At 34.1% G+C, this 25,971-nt stretch overlaps 1 protein-coding gene across 3 annotated transcripts in view; it reads right to left on the bottom strand.

The window, feature by feature from the left end:
- Positions 1 to 13,667: 13,667 nt before the first annotated feature.
- The window catches only part of LOC114336027 (aminopeptidase N), a 92,055-nt gene continuing 79,751 nt past the window's right edge, over positions 13,668 to 25,971 (bottom strand). For all 3 annotated transcript variants that reach the window (XM_050651477.1, XM_050651438.1, XM_050651512.1), the window contains exons 13-14: positions 22,225 to 22,447; positions 13,668 to 13,905 (exon numbers count right to left, since the gene is read on the bottom strand). In XM_050651477.1, the coding sequence (XP_050507434.1) occupies positions 13,687 to 13,905; positions 22,225 to 22,447 (442 nt within the window). In that variant the 3' untranslated portion in view covers positions 13,668 to 13,686. The remainder of the gene's footprint in view (positions 13,906 to 22,224; positions 22,448 to 25,971) is intronic.

Genomic DNA, 25,971 nt, shown 5'->3' with positions numbered 1-25,971 from the left:
TTATCCTGGCACAGATCCGGTTGTACTCTGTTTTGATAAGTGGGTTTCTGTTGGCCTTGTATTGACGTAGAAGACGTCGTTTTTGTTGAATTTTGGCAATGATGTATTGTGGAAGTGCCGGTGATGTATAAGTTATTTGTTTGAGTGGAATTGCGTGCGTGATCGCCTCAGTGATGAGGTTCTCGATATCGGTTGCACTGGTGTCGATACTATCGTTAGTATCGAGTTCGCCTAACATAGGGAGATTTTGTGTGATGAAGTTTTGGAATTCAGTCCAGTTAGCGAGACGATAGTCTCTTATAGATCTTGGAGGGTTTGGTTGTTTTGGAATGAGTATGTCGGTGTCGACAAGAAGAGGTACGTGGTCTGACGTTATCGAATCACCTATGTGGCATCTATCCCCGAACCGATCCAGAATGTTACTAGTAACTAGGATGTGGTCGACAATAGAAGCCCCATTGGCGTTCAAAAACGTGAATTCAGTGTTGGTGATTCTTGAAATAGGAAGGTCTAGTAGATAATCCGTGAGGCGGATGCCTTCTGGGTTTTGACGATGATCACCAAACTGTGTGTGTCTACAATTTAGATCGCCCATCAGCACAGCCTTGCCGAGCCTCGAAAAGTACTCTAGCAAATGCCTGTTGAGTGGTTGATCCGGGTGTTTGTAGTAAGAGACTATCGTGAGGGTTTCGTTAATGTGTCATATTTACGTCTATTCTTATAAGCACCGAAGTTTTAGACTCTTCACATTTTTCAATGTCGTTTACAGGGTTAAGATTTGAGTATGGAAAAAAATATATACAACGTTTTTTATAGGAAATTTTCCGTACTTTCTGATGCGCCTAATTAGAAAACACTAAGAGATTGCTTTCACATGTTCTTTGCCGTTTTTTATTGTCATTTTGAGAATATCTAGAACAAACTCCATCCTAAAAAATAATTGTTTTGCAATATATACATGCATTGATACTTACCCCACTGTTTTTGGAGTGTGCATGTATATATATGCACATGCAAATATGTATATATAAATAATAATGTACAACTAAAATAGCTTTATCAATATGTGACTAAGTCATTCTGAAAAAATGTTTTTTATTTATTTCCTTCGATTTGCCCAAACTTTTTGTCCGACATATAACTTTTTGCGTTACAAAATATAATTTGTACATAAACAAATCAAAATTAGCTTGAATTTATCACCAACATTTTTGTCTATATCTTACATGTTTAGAATGTCCGACTAGGAAAACTTCCCATTAATTTTGTGGGACAGAACTTCCAATTGCTTTTTTAACCTTTCATTAAACTCTCATGCAAAAATCAGACTGCTATTCATCACCAACATAGTTCCTGTGCTGTGACATGTTCTACGTGTCGGACTCGTTAAAATGCCCAACATTTTTGTCGGATAAACATTTTTTCATATATTATATAACGTTGGCTATTAAATAAACTTAAAAACAACTTGCTATTTTTCACCATCATAAACTTGTCAGGACGACACCTTTATCATGCTCCACCGTTAAAACTTCCCCTGTTCCAATGTTCCCGTGCATCAGTGTTTGTCCGACTAGACACCGTTAAGCTATTAACAAATTTTCAGCTTGCTATTAATCAACTTTTTTTTCTTACGCGGGATCCAGGTCTATAATCTTTAATAATATCGCTGTAATAATATTGTCTCTAGACAGGTAAATTGTCACTGTATACCGGGTGTACCAATCAAACTGGGATTTTTTCTCAAAGTTCGCGTCATCCTGTGGAATATTCTAACATTTATAAAATACTGAAATCAAAACCCAACTATAGCCTCACGTTTTCTTAACATTCTGTTTTTTTATTCATTCGCTTATGTTCCTCCTCCTCCTCAGTGCCTTCTCTATTGAGGTTGGCGATCAATGGCAAATTCCTCTCTGTTCTGGGCTTGATGAATTAAGTCATAAGTCATTTCCTGTTCTGTTGGTCCAATCTCAGAATTTTTTTTGTCTTCATATACCCCTTTTACCTTCGATTTCGCCTTCTAATATTACCTGGAGCTGCTCAAATTCCCTATGGCGCATTATGTGTCCTAAATTAGGACGTCTTTCTAATTTAGATTATTTTGACCAGATGAGAACGTGTGTTCATTATTTCCAGTACTTCTTCATTCGTAGTTCTTCTGGTCCAGCTTATTCTTAGCATTCGGCGGTACATCCATATTTCGAATGAATTCAGTTTGTTGTCCATACTGTTTTAATGTGCAGGTTTTACAGCTATATAGTAATAGACACCACACATAACACTTTGGTGTTCTCAATCTTATTGTAACTGATAGCTTGGGGTTACAGAGCATTTTACGCATGTTCATGAAACCAGACCTTGTTATTTAATGCGTCTTCTAATTTCTTTTTAGTTGTCTAGCTGACTTTTTAGCTCTCTGCCCAGGTATATGAGGTTTTGGAAACTCTGATGGGTGATACCATTTGTTTGTATGTTGGGTGTAATTTGTTCATGGGGGTTCTTGTGGAATACCATGATTTTGGTTTTGGAGAGGTTAATATCCAAGCCCAGCCTGTGACTTTCTTCTGATAATATATTCTTATTAACGGTTATGTTGTATAATAAAAAAGCTAGGTACTTTAAAAACTAGCCTTGTTTTTCATCAATACAGGGTGTTTTTAAATAAGTGTGGCAAACTTTAAGGAATAAATGAGTATGAGAAAATAATGACAGTTTGCTTTATAAATGTATGTTAGTAAATTCTTCGTTTCCGAGATAGGTGGTGTTGAAATTTTTCTTACAAACTGACGATTTATTTATTACTCTAAAACCGGATGAGATATGCAAATGAAATTTGGTGAGTTTTAAAAGGTTATTGTGCATTTTTTGACATACATTTAAGAATATTATGTTCACCATTGGCGCACTTAAGGGTCATATTGCCCGTATGTGCGGCAATGGCAAGTATTAAAACCCACCAAATTCCATTTGCATATCATAACCCATTTTAGACCAATAAATAAATCGTCAATTTGTAAGAAAAATTTCAACACCCCCTATTTCGGAAACGAATCATTTGCGGACATATGTTTATAAAGCAAACTGTCATTATTTTTTTATACAGAATTGCCCCTTAAAGGTTTGCAATACTTATTTAAAAACACCCAGTGTTGACGAATAACAAGGCTAGTTTTTAAAGTACTTAGCTTTTTTATAATCCAACATAAGCGAATGAATAAAAAAAACAGAATGTTACGAAAACATGAGGCTGTAGTTGGGTTTTAATTTCAGTAATTTATAAACGCTAGAGTATTACACAGGGTCACGCAAACTTTGAGAAAAAATTACAGTATGGTTGGTACACCCAGTATACAAAGACAATTTACCTGTCTAGCAACAATATTATTACAGCGATATTGTTAAAGGATAAGGATATAACATATTAAAAAATCTCTTAAATCGAACAACAGGTTTAGGAAATTCGAGACATTAAAAATGACCCATTTTTAAGGTGGTGCGTTAATTTCTAGGAGAAGTGTATACAAAATATAATACTAAGCCGTAGATTCATTTTAGAATTTTAAACTACTAACTGCTTTAGCCTTTCTATTTTTCGGTTCACTGGGCCAGGGACCGAACGTACATCAACGTAGTGCACGTGAGAAGTGCCGCTTGGCTATCTGACCGACTAATTCTTATAATCTAACGTAACTAACCTTACCTCAAAGTACACTGTCTACCTAATGTTGGAAGGTTCAACTGAAAACCCCTCATTACAATATTTCTACGATGCAAGAGCAACAAATATACTGTCTTCCAATAAGTAACAATAACAATATCAAAATAAATGTTGAATGGTAATATGTATGCCTATGTTCTTAAAACACTTGCTACAATAAATCATTATACAGGGTGTTTTAGAAAAAGTTAACACCGTCACTAGGATAGGTAAAAAGCTGAAAAATTAATTGGGGTTTGCTTAGTAAAAAATGTTTGTACTAACGCCCTCCGTTTTCAAGATACAGGACATTGAAGAACTAAAAATTTTACAATTTTGTTTACGATTTTGCCGAAACTGCTGGCAACATTGTAATGAAATTTGGTTTTAAGAAGTAGTTATTGTGCCTTTTTTAGGCATACAATTAAAAATTTATATTCATTATTGGGGCGCATTTGGGTAATGGTCTGATTTTTTTAAAGAAAAATAGTACGCCCCTGAAATACTTCAAATTAAAAATTATTTTTGTATACCTCGTTCAATTTGTCACAAAAAAATATATTTTCCCTTTTTTCGTACGACGCGCCTTTTTTATGCAAAAAATAAAACATTTTAGGAATATTTCATTAAAAAATGGAAAATCCCCACTAAACTGGAAAACTTTTTTTGGTTTCAGGAACTAATATTCATAACTTAGGGGTCTCGTATAGGTCGAGTAACTGCAAATTTAGCATACCTGCCTCCCCTACTATTATCATAGTATAGTTAGTTGCTTCCGCATCATAGGCGTGCTGAATTTTCTTTTGTTTATTGTAGATTAGATTAAAATATATCTTGTTTAAATTTTTGCCATCTTGTAACGGTCCACCCGTTATAATACCATTTTTAGCTCTTTAATTATTTTAATAATTATTTTCTCTTGACCTACCAATTAATTTCTGTAACTTTCTCGTAAAGGGCCACTTACTTGACGTCACACGTCGACGTCTGCGGAACACTTGTCGAATCGTTCCGTGACATTTAATTCATGTTCTGTGGTCGTTTGAGGTTCTCATCTTTGAAGTAGCGAGGAAGGTTCCGGACTTGACTTGTGGTTGTGAGATTGGTCGGTAACATAAAATGGCGGATGATTTCCATCCAACTTATTTTATAACATCCAGTTTAATTAAAATAAAAAGTTAACACCAAGGGTTGTCTGGAGTTGGGAGACATGTGTGTGACAACTCCTTTTGGAGGCTGAATGGGAATCATTCGGTGAGATTTATTTTTTATATAATAATTTTTTGTTAGTCTTGTATAATATATGTTAGCCTGTATAATATTCGAAATAGTAGTTTCATTGGTAAATTTTCGTAGTCAACCCATTAAGTGAAATATATAGATTATTTCGATTATTTAATATCCATTCAAAAAAAATTATATATTAATAGGTTTTGGTTAGACATAACCAAACATATGCAATTCTCAATTCATATTGGAAATAATTATCATTTCTCTGTAGGTTTTAAATTTATTGAACATCCAATATTTTTATAAATTCAATATATTTTTACAGATATTCCTTCAGGTAATCCATATTCAAATTTCACATTCAATGTCATTATTTGTTCATGTCTTCACACTCAAAATAGTTCAAGGTTACCTGAGATTAGTTTTTGTTCCATTTTAATGGTCGGTTTTTCTATGTTAATGCTTCTAAAAAGTTTCCTAATTTATTTCTTCTCTTTACTTTTTGCTCATGTTTATATGGGAACTAAAACTGGAATGTTTTTAGCCATTTGGGAGAAACCCTAATATGAAGTCGTAGCCCTTTGACCACCTAGGGAAACCATTACAGCCACAGTCAAGTCATCACTGGGAATATGTCAATTTGGGAAACACACTTTGGGACGTTCCAGTCCCATTTTCTGTCATCTTTCCACCTGCACCTACGGATAGGACAGGTTAGCACTTTCCGTGTGCCCATTCTACGGATTGCAGCATCGAACCTTATCTGGAAGTCGTTCGATGAATGGGTTTGTTTGGGAACATTTAGTGTTGTGCATTTAGTAACTATTGGTTTTACATTTCAGACATTTGGTTACCTTTGGTTTTTTTTATATGACATATTTATATATTAATATTTGGTTCCCAAACTATTGTAGCTATGGTAATTTACTTGTGTGCACAAGGTAATCAGGCCTAGAGAATTTAGGGTTTTATACTTTATTATTGGTTTAATATTTATTTTTTTAATATTACCTGCTTGTTTCCCAAATATTTATTGTTTATTCGCTTTATTCCATTTGTTCGGTTAATTTAGGTCATCGTTTCGGTATTTATCTTAGCTTCATTTTTATAACTTTTATTAATTCATTTGCTTAATTCATCATTGTATTTTCTCTTCGTCAGGCTTGTACCTATTTATTTATATTACTTTTAATATTTGTCGGTTTTTAATTTAGTTGTACGTAGCAAGCGTACTATAACCATTTGGTAGAAATATCATGTGAGTAGTACCCTCTATATAAGTAAGAGGTATATCTTTTGTACATACATATAACAGGACTGTTGTTATATGATACATCATGTTTAACTTAACTTTTGTATAACTTTTGTCATGTTAGAGTCACAGTATATGCTTTGTCTAACTCAGAGATTGTTAAAAATCTGGTAGTTAATGTTAATAAATGTTCATTTATTTTGTACATCATTTATTCTTATTCCCTTTATGTTCATTATTACTGATTTAATATAGTTAATATTTGACAGCAGTGTAAGATACCTGGGAGAATGATCGAAGATCATTTTCTTGGCGCCCATGATTTGTTAGTTTTATTTAATTGGTTCTTCTTTAACACTTATTCATTTTTATACATTTTCACAATATTATTCTTATCTTATTATTTCACCTTTTAGTCATCAGCATCTACTTTGAGCTACTGTTCTTCGACAGGCATGCAAACGAGCCGTATCCATCCTTGAGTGTCAAGTTGTTCTCTTGCATCTCTTGCTAGCCAATTCTATTTAGTTTGCCTCTGTCTCTTCCCACTTCTACGTCTATCCCTTTTAATCCCCCTTTCTTGAGTACTACTGCAGAGTAGTATTTTTCCTACTGCAGTCTTCTCAACGTAGAAGCCACTTCACTCTCTTCCTTACACCTCATCTATTATAGTATAAGAGCTGTGAGACATTTTTGAGTAGGTATTTTAGGCAACCTGAAAATTTTTTAGGTGACTCTTCCATGATATCCTAATACAAAAATGCCGGTCTGGCTGGAGGGTAGCGGTTATTTTCCCCAAAAATCCCCCCCAAAGTTAAAAAAAAGGGTAAAAATTGTTATTACAAAAAATGTCATTGACGTGACTTTAAAGTAAATTTAAATATTCAAATATAAAGAAAATAAACAGGCCAGGCGATTTGAGGGCGATTTTTAACTCTGCAAGATACTTGCATGGGCGCCCCAGGATTATTTTCAGGGGATGCATCTGAACTTCAGAAGATTTCATCTGAATCTGTACATACTATTAACGAGTATAAAATATACAACTATACATGAAAAGCTATGTACATTCCTTCCGGACAGGGAAGTACAATTATTATTTTGACAGGGTATTTTTTAATATTAAAAATAATTATTCTAAAAAGACAGGTTTTTTTTGGTGAAATTTTCCAACTGCCATGTGATCGAACAAATTACGCGTGCATATAAATGAAAAGCGCTATAGGTAAGCAGGAGTGTGAGAAAGAGCGTATACCGATAGCTGTTTGCGTCCTCTGTTGTACCTGAGCGAGTCCGTTCACTCGAGAAAAATCACGTGACCTGGCGATCCCATGTTGTTGTGCCTCGAAACGTCAGAGTAACTATTATATATTATAGTTTTTTAAGTAACTTTTTCTTAATTAAAGGAAAATAATAGGTACTATACAATAGATTTTGCAAATATGATAGAAAAAGACAGATATATTATTATAAAGATATAGGTAGAAAAGTATAAAAGTATAAACTAAATTAATTCTGTGTGCGAATCTTGTACTTCTTCTTCAAACTCCTCATCTGAGCTTAAATATTCACTGTCTTCTTCTTCGTCAAACTCCCCTCGAAACTCAGATTCCACTTCTACATGATCTGTAAATAGTTGTAATATGTATTTATAATTAATTAAAAATTAATTACTGATTAATTAATTGAGTTGCTACGTATTCTCTGTCCTTTTATACGAAGTCGAAGCCTGGACAATCACGGGCGCATCTGAAGATAGACTTGCCATTGTTGAGATGTGGTGTTATCGAATAATGTAAAAAAATATCATGGACGCAACACGTAACAAACACGGAAACATTAAGAAAGATAAAAAAAGGCAAAACAAACACTCAACACTATGAAAGAAAGAAAAATGAGCTACTTTATAATATAAGGAAAAGTATTAAGTATTAGTTATATAAGTAAGAATACGTAGCAACTCAATTAATTAATCACTAATTAATTTTTAATTAATTCTAAATACATATTTACAACTATTTACAGATCAGGTAGAAGAGGAATCTGAGTCTCGAGGGGAGACGAACGAAGAAGAAGAGAATGAATATTTATTTTGGCTCATTTTTCTTTCCTTTATAGTGTTGAGTATTTCTTTTGCCTTTTTCATCTTTCTTAATGTTTCCGTGTTTGTTACGTGTTGTGTTCATGATATTTTTTACATTATTCAATAACAGCACATCTTAACAATGGCAAGTCTTTCTTCAGATGCGCCCGTGATTGTCCAGGCTTCGACTCCGTATAAAAGGACAGAGAATACGTAGTAATTTAATTAAATTGTCGTTAATTAATTTTTAATTAATTATAAATACATATTACAACTATTTACAGATCATGTAGAAGAGGAATCTGAGTCTCGAGGGGAGTCTGACGAAGAAGAAGACAGTGAATATTTAAGCTCAGATGAGGAGTTTGAAGATGAAGTACAAGATTCGGACACAGAATTAATTTAGTTTATACTTTTATACTTTTCTACCTATATATTTATAATAATAAATCTGTCTTTTTCTATCATATTTGCAAAATCTATTGTATAGTACGTATTATTTTCCTTTGATTAAGAAAAAGTTACTTAAAAAACTATAATATATAATAATTACTCTAAAGTTTCGAGGCACAACAACATGGGATCGCCAGGTCACGTGATTTTTCTCGAGCGAACGGACTCGCTCAGGTACAACAGAGGACGCAAACAGCTATCGGTATAAGCTCTTTCTCACACTGCTGCTTACCTATAGCGCTTTTCATTTATATGTACGCGTAATTTGTTCGATCACATGGCAGTTGGAAAATTTCACCAAAAAAAAACCTGTCTTTTTTAGAATATTTATTTTTAATATTAAAAAATACCCTGTTAAAATAATAATTGTACTTCCCTATCCGGAAGGAATGTACATATATTTGCATGTAAAGTTGCATATTTTATACTCGTTAATAGTATGTACAGATTCAGATGAAATCTTCTGAAGTTCAGATGCATCCCCTGAAAATAATCCTGGGGCGCCCATGCAAGTATCTTGCAGAGTTAAAATCGCCCTCAAATCGCCTGGCCTGTTTATTTTCTTTATATTTGAATATTTAAATTTACTTTAAAGTCACGTCAATGATATTTTTTGTAATAACAATTTTTACCCCTTTTTTTTAACTTTGGGGGGGATTTTTGGGGAAAATAACCGCTACCCTCCAGCCAGACCGGCATTTTTGTATTAGGCTATCATGGAAGAGTCACCTGAAAAATTTTCAGGTTGCCTAAAATACCTACTCAAAAATGTCTCACAGCTCTTGGACCATTATCAGTGTTGTCCTATTTACTTATCTAGTTCTCTTTTTCCTTACTTCTGTTGGATTATATCCCTCTCTTTACTTTCACTCCAACAGAAGTTCTTCTTATTTTGTTTCAATTTTTTTATCATTTATTGCTTGTTGTTTTTTTATATTTATAGATTCCAGGAGCTCCCCATTTTTTTGTTGTGTTCTTAAGATTTTGGCGTGGTCAAATTAAATTTATGTTTCGTGAGGGCTTTCATGTTTTGTGAGGGCCGTTAAGTTTTTTATCATATTTGTGAAAACTTAGTATTCAAGGAAAGTTTCAGATTTAAGTAAGTATCTATTATTATTTTAATAATGGATTCTGCATATAGAACTTTCCTATTTTCTTTATTTTCGAAATGACTAGTTTGTCCAATATATCTTCTTCTCCTTCTACGGCACTACAGCCCAAATTAAGCCTTGGCCTCCTTTATTTTTTGCCTCCACCCTTGCTTGTCTGTGGCTGCTCTTCTCCATATACGGACTCCTAAAAAGGCTTGTGCGTCGCTGTTTACTGTGTCTTCCCAGCGTTTTCTTAGCTGTCCAACCGGTCTTTTTCCCTGCATTCTAGCATTCAGTGCTCTTTTTGGTAGCCTATCCTCTCCCATGCTTATCACATGTCCAGCCCATTGCAATCTTTGTATTTTAATGAAGTCTGACCGGGGTGCTTCCTTATAAAGTTGATAAAGTTCGTTGTTGTATCGGCTTCTGAAGATTCCGTTTTCCCTCACAGGTCCTAGTATTCTCCTCAGTACTTTCCTTTCGAATGTGTCGAGTTTGTTTTTGGATGTTTCTTTCAGGACCCAGGCTTCACTGCCATCTCATCTTTGTATTTCGGTGGACACTTTTAGACCGAAATATATGGGAGAGGACAAAATAAGCTCTGTTTGCTTGCGTTATTCTCGTCCTTATTTCTCCGTCTTCTGATACGTCGGCATATATTTCTACTCCCAGGTATGTAAACTTTCCAACCGTTTCAATGTCATCTTCATGTATAATGTTTTGTGGGACTATATTTCTTCTCGTCTGAGTCATTGTTTTTGTTTGTTCTGTGTTAATTTCCAGACCTAGCATTTTTGTTTATGTTTCTAACTCTGCGTATGTTTCCTGTGCTCCTGTTGATGTTCTACTCATAATATTAATATCATCGGCATAAGCGGCCAGTTTAACCGTTCGGCTTGTCAGTAGGTTTCCTCGTCCAGTTTGCATATTCCTAACCGCATACTCCAGTACCAGGTTAAACCATGTTGGTGTCAGCCCATCTCCCTGCTTTAGTCCCTGCGAAATTTTGAAAAAGTCTGTCCGGTGGTTTTATATTCGTACACATGCCTGAGTTTCATCCATTGTGGCTTTAATGTCTTATTAGCTTGTGTGGTATTGCCAATTCAGCCAATATATAGTATAGTTTGTTCTTTTTGACTAAGTCGTATGCCTGTTTGAAGTCTACAAACACGTTGTGAACATCAGTATCGTGTTCTCATGATTTGCTTAAGATCTGTTTGACTGTAAATATTTGATCCAATGTCGATCTTCCCCGTCGGAAGCCCGTCTGATACTCTCCAATAACATTTTCTGCTAGTGGTTGGAGCTACAGGTTTATAATATACGTGAGGACTTTATATGATGTACATAGTAGAGAGATTCCACGGTAGTTTTTGCACTGAAGTTTGTCTTCTTTTTTATAAATCGGGCATACTAAACTTTTCTTCCAGTCGTCGGGTATTTTCTCTTCTTTTCATATGTCTTTGATGAGCGCGTGGATGTGACTGGCTAGGTGGTCGCCATCTACCTTATACAGTTCTGCTGGTATTTCGTCAACTCCCGGAGCTTCCTCTATAGTTGGAGCTTCTACTCCATTACCTACTTCATTTTCTTCTACGTAGTTCATACCCATTTCATCTTCCATGTCTACTTGTGTTCCAAGTAGGGTCTGAAAGTAATGCTTCCAGGTTTCTGTGACTTTCTGTTGGTCACTGATTATTTGCCCACTTTCATCTTTACATAGACTTGTTTGAGGTTTATACCCACTTCTTATCTTTTTTAGGTATTCGTATGCCCCTCTTATTTCGTTGTTTTTGAAATTTTCTTCCATTTTTTCCTTTTGTCTATTTTCATAGGCTCTCTTTTTCTTTCTTCATATCTTGTCTGCTTTTCGTCTTGCGACTTCAAATAATGTTCGTCTTTCCCGTGTTCTTCGTGTTATGTACATTTTGTGTGCTTCATTTCTTTCCTCTAGTGCTTGTCTGCACTCGTCATCAAACCATGCTCCTCTTCTCTCATTTTTCTTGTTTTCCAGGGAGGACGCTGCTGCTGCCAGTACTGCTGTTTTAATACTACTCTATTTGCCCTCTATGGAGTGCAGTTTTAGCGTGCTTAACTTATTTGCGACTTCTTGCTCGAACTTCTCTTTACATTCCTGGATCTTCAGTTTTTCCAGGTCCAGTTTGTTTGTCCTTTGTTGTCTTTCGTTTCTTTCCCTGTTAACTCTGCATCTAAATTTTGTTTGTAGTAAAAGATGGTCTGATCCACAGCATGCTCCTCGTCATGTTCTCACATCGGAGATACTACTGGCTGCCCTTTCGTCTATCAGCACATGGTCAATTTGATTTGTTGTGTTTCCATCTGGTGAAATCCATGTCATTTTATGTATGTCTTTATGTGGGAAGCATGTGGAACTTATAACCATGTTTTTACTCGTGGAAAAATTTATCAAAAACTCCCCATTCTCGTTTGTTTCATTGTGCAGTGAGTGTTTTCCTATTGTGCCATAGAACTTCTGCTTCTTACCTATTTTAGTTCTGCTTACTGCTTCTTACCCGTTATAATCTTGATGTCATTTTTTGGCGCACTATCATATACTATCTCCAGCTGTTGGTACAAGCTTTCCTTTTTACGTTGCTCTTGTTCTTCTGTTGGTCAGTGAATGTTTATCATTGGTAGGTTGAAGAAGTGGGTGCAAATTCTCAACTTGCATATCCTGTCACTGACTGCCTGAAAGTCTATGATTTTTAACTTAAAATCATTATCCACCACAAATGCAACTCCACATTATTTGCTTCCTTGTTCCTTCCCACTATATAGAATTGTGTGCGTTTTAGTGTCCTTGACACCTTTCCCCAACCATCTTGTCTCCTGAAGAGCAGTAATCATGAACTTATATCTTTTTAGTTCTTGCAGAAGTGCGGTTTGAGCTCCTGGTCTATTTAGCGTCCTCACATTCCAGTGTCCAAATGCATAGTCCATGTTTCGTAGCTTGAGTCGTTTCCTAAAGTTCCGTCCTGTATTCAGGTTTCGTAACAGTGTGTTTTTTATGGGAGTGGGTTGTCAGCCCACTGCCCAATCTTCCTCCTTTATCCGGGCTTAGGACCGGCAGTGGTGACTCCTGAGCTACTCGATCCACCCATTTGTCACCACAGGCGGAGTTTTGTCCAATATATACCCCATCTCAATTTGATCAGGGAATTTCATATACCACATGTAATTTTTTTATTAGTACAGTAAAATACCATACTAGAGTATGATTTAATGGTACACGACAATTAGACCGAAATCATTAGACCGAAAGCAGTAGACCGAACTCATTGGACCGAAAAGCACTTTACCGAAAGCTCACTAGACCGAACAGCATTAGACCGAAATGGTACATAAATTAAAAAAGATTGCAATAAATTATGCAAAGATTTTGTATATCTGTCTTTTTGGTTATTGTATTTTTTTGTATTATTTTATATATAGACTGTGTGAATTGTTACTCTGTACAGTCTGATATGAAATAATTTTCATCCGATAAACAAATTAGTGAAGGTAAAAATAAATTAAGGGTAGATTGACGTTAACACCATTTTAGTAGTTTATAATAACCATCCAAATAATCTTTAGTTGTAATTACATTAGTCTTATCTCTTTTATTGCGACAAGTAAAAAGAACTGCTTTTCGGTCTTCTGCTGTTCGGTCTAGTGAGGTTTCGGTAAAGTGCTTTTCGGTCTAATGAGTTCGGTCTACTGCTTTCGGTCTAATGATTTCGGTCTCCTTACAGTAAACCTGATTTAATAATTACAGAAGTATCATTATTATATGATTCGATTGGATTTAGCTTAATAAATCTTAATACAAACTATAAAAATAATTAAAACTACTAATTAATATTTATGCTTCGTTTTATTTATTAAAAATAAAATATATAAAAATAATAGCTGCAATCACTGTATAATAATTACATTTAACACTTAGAGTCCCACTCAATGGAAAATGCTCCAAAATACTATAAATCTGATCACTATTTACTATTGACCACTGAAGGTTATGTTCAATAATTTTTAGTGATCGTATACTTCGATTATCTTGAAATTCTTCATTATTAGTTACAATATTTTTCAGCTAAAAACAAGATGCCAGTGATATTAAAAGAAGATAAAGTAAAATAAAAATAAATTACAGTAAAATCTCTATTAACGGACACCTCTCTTCGCCGGACACCTCCTCTATACGGACGATTTTAAAAAAAAAAATCATTAGGTGATATATGCCCCTGTACCCTTTAACCCCCTTAGACGGACACTCTCAGCAACGGACGCGGACAGTAAATGTACACCTCATTGCGGGCAGTACATGAAAAAAATTAACATTTTTTTTCAAATATTTTACAATAATATAAAAATGTGTAGAATACATTTATTATGTCAAATCAGATGTCCACGACGTGATATTTAATAGTGTTCGCGTTATCAACACTAAGTAACAAAAATTTAATGTGTGTCCTTCGATGAAATAAATGCGACATCAGGAACTAAATTATTGTTGTGACTGGAACAAGGATTTAAGAATTTTAACCGAAATGTCAGATTAAGCCTATTCAATGGACGTAGTTGTATTTTTATGAGTGTTTTAGAAACGTGAAGAATATGGGGTCCTCCAAAATAAGGTTTTAAGTTTGAAAGAAAAAGTCGATTAGGGTGCTGAATTAGACCTAGAAATAATTGTTTTAGATTGATTGTGCGGTCTAAAAGTAGTCTAAAATTAAAAATCTTGTTTCTTGTAAAATTATTCAAGAAAATGCATTAGAAGTTGTAAGGGAAGTAAGCGATGATCTGAAAGCTCCTGGTGGATGGAAAATTTAAAAGAAATGAGAAATTTTGTAAGCGACACAAGATTTTCTTCAAATTTGTATGTGACGAAGCAGTTGCTGTAGATTTATTAGTGGTTTCTAAATGGAAGGAAAAACTGATCACTTTAATGAAAGTATACTCTCCGCTAGACATTTTTAACGCAGATGAGATGGGATTATTTTTTTAGAGTTTTTGAGCATTACCCAAGAAAACTTATAACCTGAAAGGAGAAAGGTGCACTGAAGGTAGGGCTTCTAAAGATAGGATCACAATTCTATTTTGGACTATAATGATAGTGGCAAAGAAAGGGCACTGGTAACCGGGAAAAGTAAAATTCCTCGTTGGTTCAACGGCTACACGCACAACGATTACCTATCGAATGGTACAGCAATAAGAAGTCGTGGACAACAAATGACAAGGGCAATGATGACAGACTGGCCAATTAAATTTGTTAAAAACCGGAGGGACCGCAAACGTTCGGATACAATTAGCGTCTCTTTGCAAATATAATGACATCGACTTTGCAAAGTAACAAGACACTTACTCAACATACGCACACTTCACATTACACTAGGTACCTAATTTGAAAAATCCACTGAATACCATCACCATGCCAATGACCAGTAGTTCTCGAGGCATTAGCTAAATAAAAAAAATATTGTTAAAAGGATGCAGGGAGAAAATCGAAAAGTTCTTTTGCTCCTAGACAATGCTGCGTCTCATCCATAACTTGTGTTATGTAATATTAAACTAATATTTCTATTTATATGTATATACACATACATACATGCACTTATTTTTAAAAATTTTAAGTTAACATATTTTTTTTTCTCTTCAACGGACACCTCTTTTAAACGGACACTTTATGCGGAACGACTACTGTCCGTTCAAGCGAGAGTTCACTGTATAAATATCTCTTTTTCTCTACGAATTTATGCTAATCACACTGGTCAATAAAAAAATTTAGAGTCTGTTATTTAGAAAAAATTTTCTGTATGTATACCTCGAAAATTAAACATGAACTCAATTAATAATAAATATAAAGTTTGCTTTTGTTCCTTTAGATAATGAAAAACAAATTACGGTGTTTTGTCAGATTTTTTGAGGATCTGTTTGAGGATTTTTGTAAAGCGAGAAGTGGAAGTCTGACATTGTAGTGTGTGCGTGAGCATTGCAATGGAATAACGTATTTTATGTGTCGCAAGGCCTAAAAAGTCTTCCAAAAAGTGTAAAAATGACGTGGACTGTTTATGCTATATTTGTGGCGAATTTGTTAAAGTGGGAGCCAAAAAATTTTGTTTGACAGCTCTACAAGAAGCTACAAGAAGCTTAAACTAGTTCTTCTTCACAATGGAACTGGATTTCCATCTCTTCCTCTGGCTCATTCTGTAATGCTCAAAGAAAATTAGGAGAGCGTTAAAATGGTGCTTCAAGTCTTATGATATGAAGAGTACGTCTGGTTGGTTGGTTTTCTTCGAATGTAAGGCGGATACACTAAATATCCATATTACCTTTGCTTATGGGATAGTAGAGCCGATGTACTTCACTACCAGCATTACTCCTGGTCTCAACGGAGCGAGTTTATCTCATTGCACATAAAATTAAGTCTCACATTAAGGCTCTTCGTCAAGATTCTGACGCCTTTTAATTCTTAAAATAATTTTTCCGAAACTATCAGAGACTGACGATTACAAAGAGCTTACTTCTAATATGCTTGACAACTTCAAAGTCATGGGTTGAAGGGTGTCTCTTAAAGGACACATGCTCACCTGGATCAGTATACAGACAACTTGGGTCACTTGGGTGCATATACAGAAGAGCGAGGGGAAAGCCTTTATCAAGATGTAATGAACTTCGATGAACGGTATCAAGGAGAATAATATAATGAGAACATGATGGTAAATACGTTTGGGGCTCCTACGAGACAGTCCTTGTGTACACAATAGAAATACCAAGACTGTTCATGCTTTAAAGTTTTATTTGTATCTTTTTTTGTATTTATAGGTTTACATATGCCGTTTTTATAATTAAAGTTAAGAGTAAACAGTAGCGATCAACAGGTAGCAACAAAATATAATTTCGGGAGATAGTATCATAAACTTTGGCAACAGTGGTAATCTTTGACATTATCTAAGATTAATATTTTGACAATATTATAGTCGCGCTAAATGGAAGTAATAGAAAACGATTTTATTATTAATAAATCGATATTTATAAAAATAAACCAAGATGGGTGAAAATTTTATGTTAAGATAGGTATTTAGAAAGGTATTTGTATGAAATATCTAATAATAAAAGTATAATAAATAATCATTTTTTGTTGTGAAGTGAAACAAATTTCGATTTTCGCATAATTTTGGCACGGTTTTTAATGGACTTTTTCTTGAAAGGCTTTACTTTATTTTTCGTTTGATTTACTTTTTCCATTTTGTTAAACTATTGATAATATTTTTAGAATAAAAAATCCTCCTAAAACTTTATATACTCGCATTAGAATTTGAAATATTTTTACGTAAAATATACTTACCTACCTTCTTCTTCTTGCAGTACCGTCTCCTATCGGAGGTTGGCTACCATCACAGCAATCTTAACTTTGTTGGCTGCAGCTCTGAACAACTGTATTGAACTGCACCCATACCACTCCCTTAAATTTCGCAACCAGGAAATCCTCCTACGTCCCACATTTCTCTTTCCCGAGATTTTTCCTTGGATTATGGGTCTTAGCAGAGAGTACTTTTCTCCTCTCATTATGTGGCCTAGATACTCCAGTTTTTTCGTTTGTATGGTTTTTATGACTTCGCAATCCTTCCCCATCTTCAGCAAAACATCTTGATTTGTTATTCTTTCTGTCCATGGTATTTTCCACATTCTCCTGTAACACCACATCTCGAATGCTTCAATGTTTTTGATGTTTATCGTTTTCAGTGTCCAAGCTTTCATGCCGTACAGCAAAACGAAGAAAACATAGCACCTTAACATTATCGTTCTTAAGTTTATATTTATGTCTCGGCACTTTTTCATTTTGACAAATGATTGTCTCGCTATCTCAATTCGCCTCTTGATTTCTCTTGTCTGGTCATTAGTATCAGTGAAGTAAACCCCTAAATATTTGTAGGACGTAACTCTTTCAACTGGCTGATTATTTATGGTTAAATTCACATTGGTGTATAGCTTCTTTGTTACAATCATGAATTTAGTTTTTTGATGTTCAGTTTTAGACCATACTTATTGGTATGAGTGTTTATGTTCTCCATCAAATATTGTAAATTTGCTAGGTTATCTGTTACTATTAGCGTGTCATCAGCGTATCGTATATTGTTAATTAACTCTCCGTTAATGTTCATACCAATGTTTTGCTCTAGAAGCGCTTCCTGACATATTGTTTCGCTATATATATTGAATAGTAGTGGAGAAAGCACACAACCCTGACGCAATTTCTCAATTTCTCAATTTCTCAAGAATCTCAATTTCTTCGGTTAACTCATTATCAACCTTGATTTTTGCTGTTTGTCCCTAGTACAACCTGGATATGATGTTAATGTCGCGACTGTCGACTTACCTACATACATATAACTAAAACTCACAATTAAAAATAATCTATTCTTTCAAAGAGGCTAACAACTTATACAACAACAAATATATAATAAATTAACTATCAATAAACACTACTTTCCTATGAAACAACAATACCGAATTCTTAAATTAACACACTACTGCACTGAACAGATATCGATAAAGATGACAGAACAGATTAGAGAAAATCTGACGCAGGTTTGTCAAAATGACAGTGATAATTTCTCTATGTTGTCTAATTAGTTATTTAGTTATATGTTCGATTTTTAAAAAAAAATTTTAGTAGTTCCAATATTACACAAAATCTAGGCATGGGATAAAGAAATTTATTTGAAGAAAGTTTTTTTTTTCTTCTTAATGGCGGTACAGGCTCCTTTTTTCAATATTTTATTTAGTTATAGAGTAATTTCCACGTACTAACATATTTCTGAAATTGGGCTCTGTACCGCCATTGGAACGCATTTGTTGCTACCTGTTGATCGCTACTGTAGCCTCTTAATAAAAATATATAATTCAAAATTTGTTTACTTTTAAAAATAATTTAAATTAAAAAATATAGCTTTTTCATAAAATTTGTGAGGACTGTGGGAGAAGTGGACTTGGAACACGGGAAGCTTTGTCGGGTCTGAGTGTGTCAATCCAGAGATCTTTGGATGTAAACCAAAACCTATATGTAGGTTTCATTAGATCGACAGTCGTGACATTAACATCATATCCAGGTTGTACTGGGGACAAACAGCAAAAATCAAAGTTGATAATGAGTTAACCGAAGAAATTGAGATTGGTCGAGGTGTGCGTCAGGGTTGTGTGCTTTCTCCACCACTATTCAATATATAAAAAGAAACGATATATTATGTCAGGAAGCGCTCCTAGAGCAAAATATTGGTATGAACATTAACCGAGAGTTAATTAATAATATACGATACGCTGATGATACGCCAATAGTAACAGATAACCTAGCAAATTTACATTAGTTGCTGGAAAACATAAACACTCAAACCAACAGGTATGATCTAAAATTGAACATCAAAAAGACGAAATGTATTATTGTAACAAAGAAGCTCTACACCAATGTGAATTTAACAATAAATAATACGCAGGTGGAAAGAGTTACGTCCTACAAATATTTAGGTGTTTGGTTTACTGATACTAATGATCAGACAAGAGAAAATAAGAGGCTTTCTGAAGATGGGGAAGGAATCTAAAGCCATAAAATCAATACAAACCAGAAAACCGGAATATCCAGGCCACATAATGAGAGACGAAAAGTACTCCCTGCTAAGGCTCATAATCCAAGGAAAAATCTCAGGAAAGAGAAATTTGGGACGTAGAAGGATTTAAGGCGAAATTTAAGGGAGTGGTACGGGTGCAGTTCCATACAATTGTTCAGATCTGCAGCCAACAAAGTTAAAATTGCTGTGATGGTAGCTAACTTCCGATAGGAGACGGTACAGCAAGAAGAAGAAATAAAATTTGAAATTTCGTTAAGTACAAAAGCAAACTATATTCTTATATAACTAAAATTAGAGGTGCAGAACTCAGTTGACCAGTGTAATTTAGTATAGGCACCAAATAGAGATCACCGTTGCAAATTGACTAACTTCTGAATGGTCTTTAAATTTTCTTAAAAATCTTCCTTTTTCTCCATGTAATTTGAAAATGATAAGAAATACAGTAATAAAAATCAAAAACAAAATTTTTATCTAAAAAAAACCCTTTATTTTTGTATGGTATCTTTTTTTCGTATCTCTTATCATTTTCGAATTACATGGAGAAAAACAAAGATTTTTAAGAGAATTTAAAAATCTTATTTTTTTCAAAAACCATTCATTTTAAACTCATCCAACTTAGTTTGAATGCAATCAATGTATAATATTGTTCATTTTAAAAGTCTTTTTAAGCACCACAAAAGGTATCATTATACACCTAAAATCGTCCGTTTCTCTTCATATTGAATACAACGATTTGAGCATGCATCAAAAAAACAAACTTTGTTTATATAGTTTTTTAAGTTAGATTCATAGTTTTTTAAGGTATTCGCAAGAAACCGTCCGAAAAGATATCATTTTTCAATAAAAAATGTCCAATTTTCAACCACGAATAACTCAAAAAGTATTTAGTTTTCAAAAAAATATATAGAACAGTTTTTGTTTAGGATTAGCTTCTCTAGCCACTTCAGTAGTTATTTTGAACAAAAAATGTTCCACCCTCTTAAAGGGGTGGGAACCGCCCTCAAGATAAAATGCCTTAATATAGGGTAAACTTTATTTCTTGAGGTATTCCCTACTGACTGTGAAAATATCAAGTATATCGATGAAGTAGGATGAAATTAGTAGCCAAATACCCTCATTGACTATCCTAATAAGCAAAGAAAGTAGAAAAAATCGATATTTTTAGTAATTTTTAAATATTTTAAATAGTTTATTATAAACATGTATTTAATATATTTACATATTTTAAATATGTTCCTGGCATATTTTAGAGGGAGCAAAGTCAATTATTAAGTATTATCGCAACTAATTATAGTCTAAGAGCTAGTGAACCCTCCGACTAACGGTCGTCCTGTAAGGCTAGAAATTTGTCTAGTGATAATTCATAGCACACCAAGGCTAAAAACCATGACGTGGCAGGCATCAGCGGTGCACGTGTATCTACCAGGTGAATCGAAAAGTGCAAATTTAGGGAGTAAAATAAACTTTCTCCTGTAAGGTTTAAATTTAAGTATGTGTTTGAGTAATTCATTTAGAAGACATGTGTACAATGACAGACGATTCTGAAGAGCATAAGACCTTACCAGGCGAGGGGAAAGCTTAGGGGTTTTTCCTAAAATTATTCTTTTTGCATCGAACAAATTTTTTTTAGATTTTTTGAATCATTCCAAACAGAAAAGGTCTTAAGTGATTTTTCTCTTAAGTTAATAGTTTTTGTTATATTATAAGCGTTTGAAAATTTTGAAAATTGCGAAATCAACCATTTTTAACCCTAAATCGGAGATTTATCTAAAAATTTCAAAGTTGCCAAGGTAGGTAGATATTCTTTAAACATTGATTGATGAAATCCCAAAGAGTTTTTTGCAATACAATATCGAAAACCCCTTTGTTTTTTAATTGCTAATCAAGCGGGCGCGACACAATGTCCGATTAAAAACTATTAACTTAAGAGAAAAATCACTAAAGACCTTTTCTGTTTGGAATGATTCAAAAAAACATAAAAAAAATTTGTTCGATGCAAAAAGAATAATTTTAGGAAAAACCCCTAATCTTTCCCCTCGCCTGCCAAGGTCTTATGCTCTTCAGAATCGCCTATCATTGTACACATTTCTTATAAATACTTACTCAAACACATACTTAAATTTAAACCATACAGGAGAAAGTTTATTTAACCCCTAAATTTTCACTTTTCGATTCACCTGGTAGATACATGTGCACCGCTGATGCCTGCCAGGTCATGGTTTTTAGCCTTGGTGTACTATGAATTATCACTAGACAAATTTCTAGCCTTACAGGACGACCGTTAGTCGGAGGGTTCACTAGCTCTTAGACTATTATGGTACCCAATTATTTATATTTTTCCAGTTTTTTAATTTGTTCTCCATGTATTGTTATGCTTTTTTGGCGCTGTTAGGCTTTGTTGGGCGCTATTAGGCTTGATCATAAATTGTGTCTTTTTTGTGTTTAGGGACAGTCAATTTTCGTCGCTTAATTCTGCCACTCTTTCAACCATTTATTTGTTTTAAATCTTCACATTCCGCTAATAAAAGAGTGTCGTCGTCAAACCGTATATTATTGATTGGTAGACCATTTACTTTTATTCCCGTAGTTAGTTCTTCTAGTGCTTCCTGAATTATTTCCTCTGAATACAAAAATTTTAACAAGGTAGGAGATTGGAGAACAAGTTCGCGTTACGATATAAATAAAATAGTGGCCGAAAAGATCTTAAAACAGTAGAGAGAAAGGTCCAAACAGTTTTTATAATATTTCTGATACTTTCTATTTTAAAGTATTTTCAGGAAACTTACCTGCTCATATTGTTCTTGCGTTGTAATTTTATTTTCTAATAAAATAATAAAATCCGTCAAACTCACTATTTTACTATACTTATTAATAATGATTGATTTGGTTACTTCTAAAAATTTTAAAGCTGCTTCTACACCTTGCTTATGTGACAACACTGATTCGAAAACTTTCAGTGCATCGTAAGATACAATAGGTGATTTTTCTGATACAATTTCCTTTAGATAACTGAAAATAAAAATAAGTATTACGTCGGTTTCCATATTTCGTTATTTTATAGTTCAATTAAAGACTTCCTTGTTACAATGAATAGTTCGCTTGATGTCGATGTATTTAGATATCGATGATATAAAATGAATAGAATGTACGCATGGGACAAAAATGTGGACCCAGTTAAAAGATCCGTCATTTTTAGCCGTTTTAAGTTCACTGCTGAACATATTATTTATTAAGCGCAACAGGCCTTGTAGGCCTAGGGCTGAACATAGGCCCCCGTAAATAATTCCATTGAATCCGATCTTCAGCACTCTGAACCCAGTTATGCTGGATGCGTTTGATGTCGTCTGATCACCTTGTTGGATGACATCCTCGATTACGATAGGCATCGTGGCTTGGTCCCAATACGAGCCATCATCAGTAATTACAGGAACAAACTGCCCAACAAGAAGAAGAAGGAATCAAATTAGGCTCGATCAAGTAAAATAAACATACACATTAAATTTCACCTAAAATTGTACTGGTTCACATTTTTGTGATTCTGGAAAGTGGTTGATAGAGAGATAGTTTGAGAAGCTCATGCATAGAACCCATCTTATCAAGATCATAACTTTTTAACCGAAAGTGATATAAAAACCAGAAGCATATAATCGTCGAGTAATATATCGCTTGTATTATTTTGGCTATTTTAAAACACTAATTCCGGTTGCGACTAAAGAACCGAAAGTCTAAGGTCACCTTTCTCACCTTTAATACCATATTTGAAGAGTACAGGGGAAAAGCAAGGAATGTTACATTTTATACATATTGAGATAAACACCAATAAAATTACAATTCTTATGATATCTAAAAACTACTTGGGAGATTCTTAGCAGAATTCTAGCAATTGTTATTCTATAATCTTAATATAATATTAATCTATATTAACTTATTGATTTAATGATGCACCAAAAAACTACTAATATTCTTGACTCAGAACTAATACTCTTGACTAATATATTTGACTCAGAACTTGATCTTACTGATTATGTAATATATAGAAAGGACCGTTCTCACCTCACTAGTACTGCGAGCAGAGGGGGGAGTTCTAATTGCAGTACGCTCATCTATCCCTAGTAGACTGCTGGAATCTTTTCCAGGTATAGAACAAATATATGTGGCTGTTGGCAGTACTAATTGTCCGCTTATTGTGGGAGCGCTTTATTTTCCTCCTAAGTCTGCTTTAGAAAAATATATCTCTTTCAATAACAGTATCGATAATCTTTCAAATACATTTCCCACCTCTCATTTCTGTATTGCAGGGGACTTCAACCTACACTGTACTTGGTCTCATGATAATTTTTGTTCTATGGCAATTCCTGCTCCAGACATTCCTTTAATCGAAGAAGATGCTATAAATATTATGAATCATATATGTTCCTATCAAAATGTTTTCCAACGCAATAACATCTATAATAATGTAAACTCATTATTTGATCTAATTTTGGTTCATGATTAAAATTGCATTGTCGCAGAAGCTGATGAGGGATTAGTTGACCCCGATAGTTTCCACCCTCCTTTATGCTTTAATTTAAACCGCGGAGATGTTGTAACTGATGAAATGAAAGCTGAAGGCTTTTTCTACGACTTTAAATCAGCAAATTTTCAAGGTATTTCTGATTACTTAGACACAATATACTGGGATGAAATTTTCAGAGACAAAAGTTTAGATGATATGGTCAATATACTTTATGATGTCTTATATGGCGCTATCGATGTTTATGTACCAATGAAAAAGTTTTATACCGGCAATTTTCCTAAATGGTATACCCGAGAGTTAAGAAACTGCATCATTGCTAAAAAGAAAGCTCATAAGAAATTTAAAGTGACCAGGTTACCTCAAGACTATAATGAATTTTCTAGATTGAGGTCGATATGCAAGTCCTTATCAGGTCAAGCATACAATCAGTTTGTAGCAAACGTTGAACATACACTTCCTAGTAATATTAAAAGCTTCTGGAGGTTCGTAAATTCTAAAAGGAACAATAATAGCATTCCGAACACTTTAAACCATAATGGCCAAACCAGTTCTGATGGTGCTACCATAGCCAAGATGTTTGCTCAGTACTTTGCTGCAGTATATAGTGAGGACGAATGTCCTATTCCAAATAGTGCAAGGGCTAACACTAGTTTCAACATTACTGGTTGTGACTTATCTATTTCAGAGGTATATACCAAATTATCCCAGCTAAACATACATAAGGGTCCAGGGCCTGATGGAATCCCACCCAAGTTACTGAAATACTGTAGTTTTAATCTTGCTCGTCCCTTATTCTTTATTTTTCAAAAATCATTACAAACGAGTGAATTCCCTCCCGTTTGGAAAGTTAGTTTTATATCACCGATATTCAAGAATGGAGATAGAAGCAGGGTACAGAGCTACAGACCTATTAGTATCCTTAATACTATACCTAAACTATTCGAGAGTTTAATATGTGACAAAATTAAGCCTACTATACAAAATGTAATCATTGAACAACAGTATGGTTTTGTTATGGGGAGATCAACTGAAATGAACTTGTTAAATTATACCTCCTTCTTAAATGAAGCATTGGAAAGTAAACAACAGGTAGATGCGATTTATACTGATTTTTCCAAGGCATTCGATAGAGTCAACCATACGTTATTGTTACATAAGATCGAACAGTTGGGTTTCTCTGATCCTCTGCTTAGTTGGATTCGAAATTATCTATTAGATAGAAGGCAGATATTAGATCGGTAGATAGGCAGATCGTATTAAGAATTATTTCTCTAATGAAATTATAGTTACATCGGGTGTACCTCAAGGCTCCCACTTAGGACCTATCCTTTTTAATTTATTTATAAATGACATAAATAAAAGCTTCAATTTTGCTCAATTTCTTCTATTTGCTGATGACCTTAAATTATTTCACATAATTACCTCTGATTTGGATCACTACAATTTGCAATCAGATCTTAATGGTCTTGTGGAATGGTGCTCACTTAATGGTATGGACTTAAATGCAAACAAATGCCATGCTATAACTTTTACTCGACTAAGACACTTTGAGAATAATTCTTATTTTATACGGGACACTAGGTTACAATTAGTTGACTCAGTTATAGATCTGGGTGTTATTCTTGATACTAACTTGAATTCCAACCTACACATTAATAGCATGGTTTCTAAGTCATTAAAGATGCTTGGCTTTGTTAAAAGATGCAGCTATGACTTTACGACTGGTCGTTCTTTAAAATTTCTTTATTGTTCTTTGGTTAGACCACATTTAGATTATGCATCATGTGTTTGGTCACCTCAATATAACTGTCATATTAATAAAATCGAACAAGTTCAGCGTAAATTCTTACGTTATTATGCTTATAAGATGCATCTCACTGGTCAAAGTTATGAGTCTTTACTGCAAATTATTCGACTTGACTCATTACAGAGTCGTCGTCAACATAAAGATCTTTGCTTCTTATATAACTTAATTCATGGTCATAAATTCTGTATCCCACTTTTAAATAAAATTGGT

Source organism: Diabrotica virgifera, chromosome 1 (genome assembly GCF_917563875.1).
Source record: "Diabrotica virgifera virgifera chromosome 1, PGI_DIABVI_V3a".
Taxonomy (NCBI): Eukaryota; Metazoa; Arthropoda; class Insecta; order Coleoptera; family Chrysomelidae; genus Diabrotica; species Diabrotica virgifera.
Note: the sequence above shows the minus strand (reverse complement) of the source record. Positions and strands in the feature narration are given on the sequence as shown.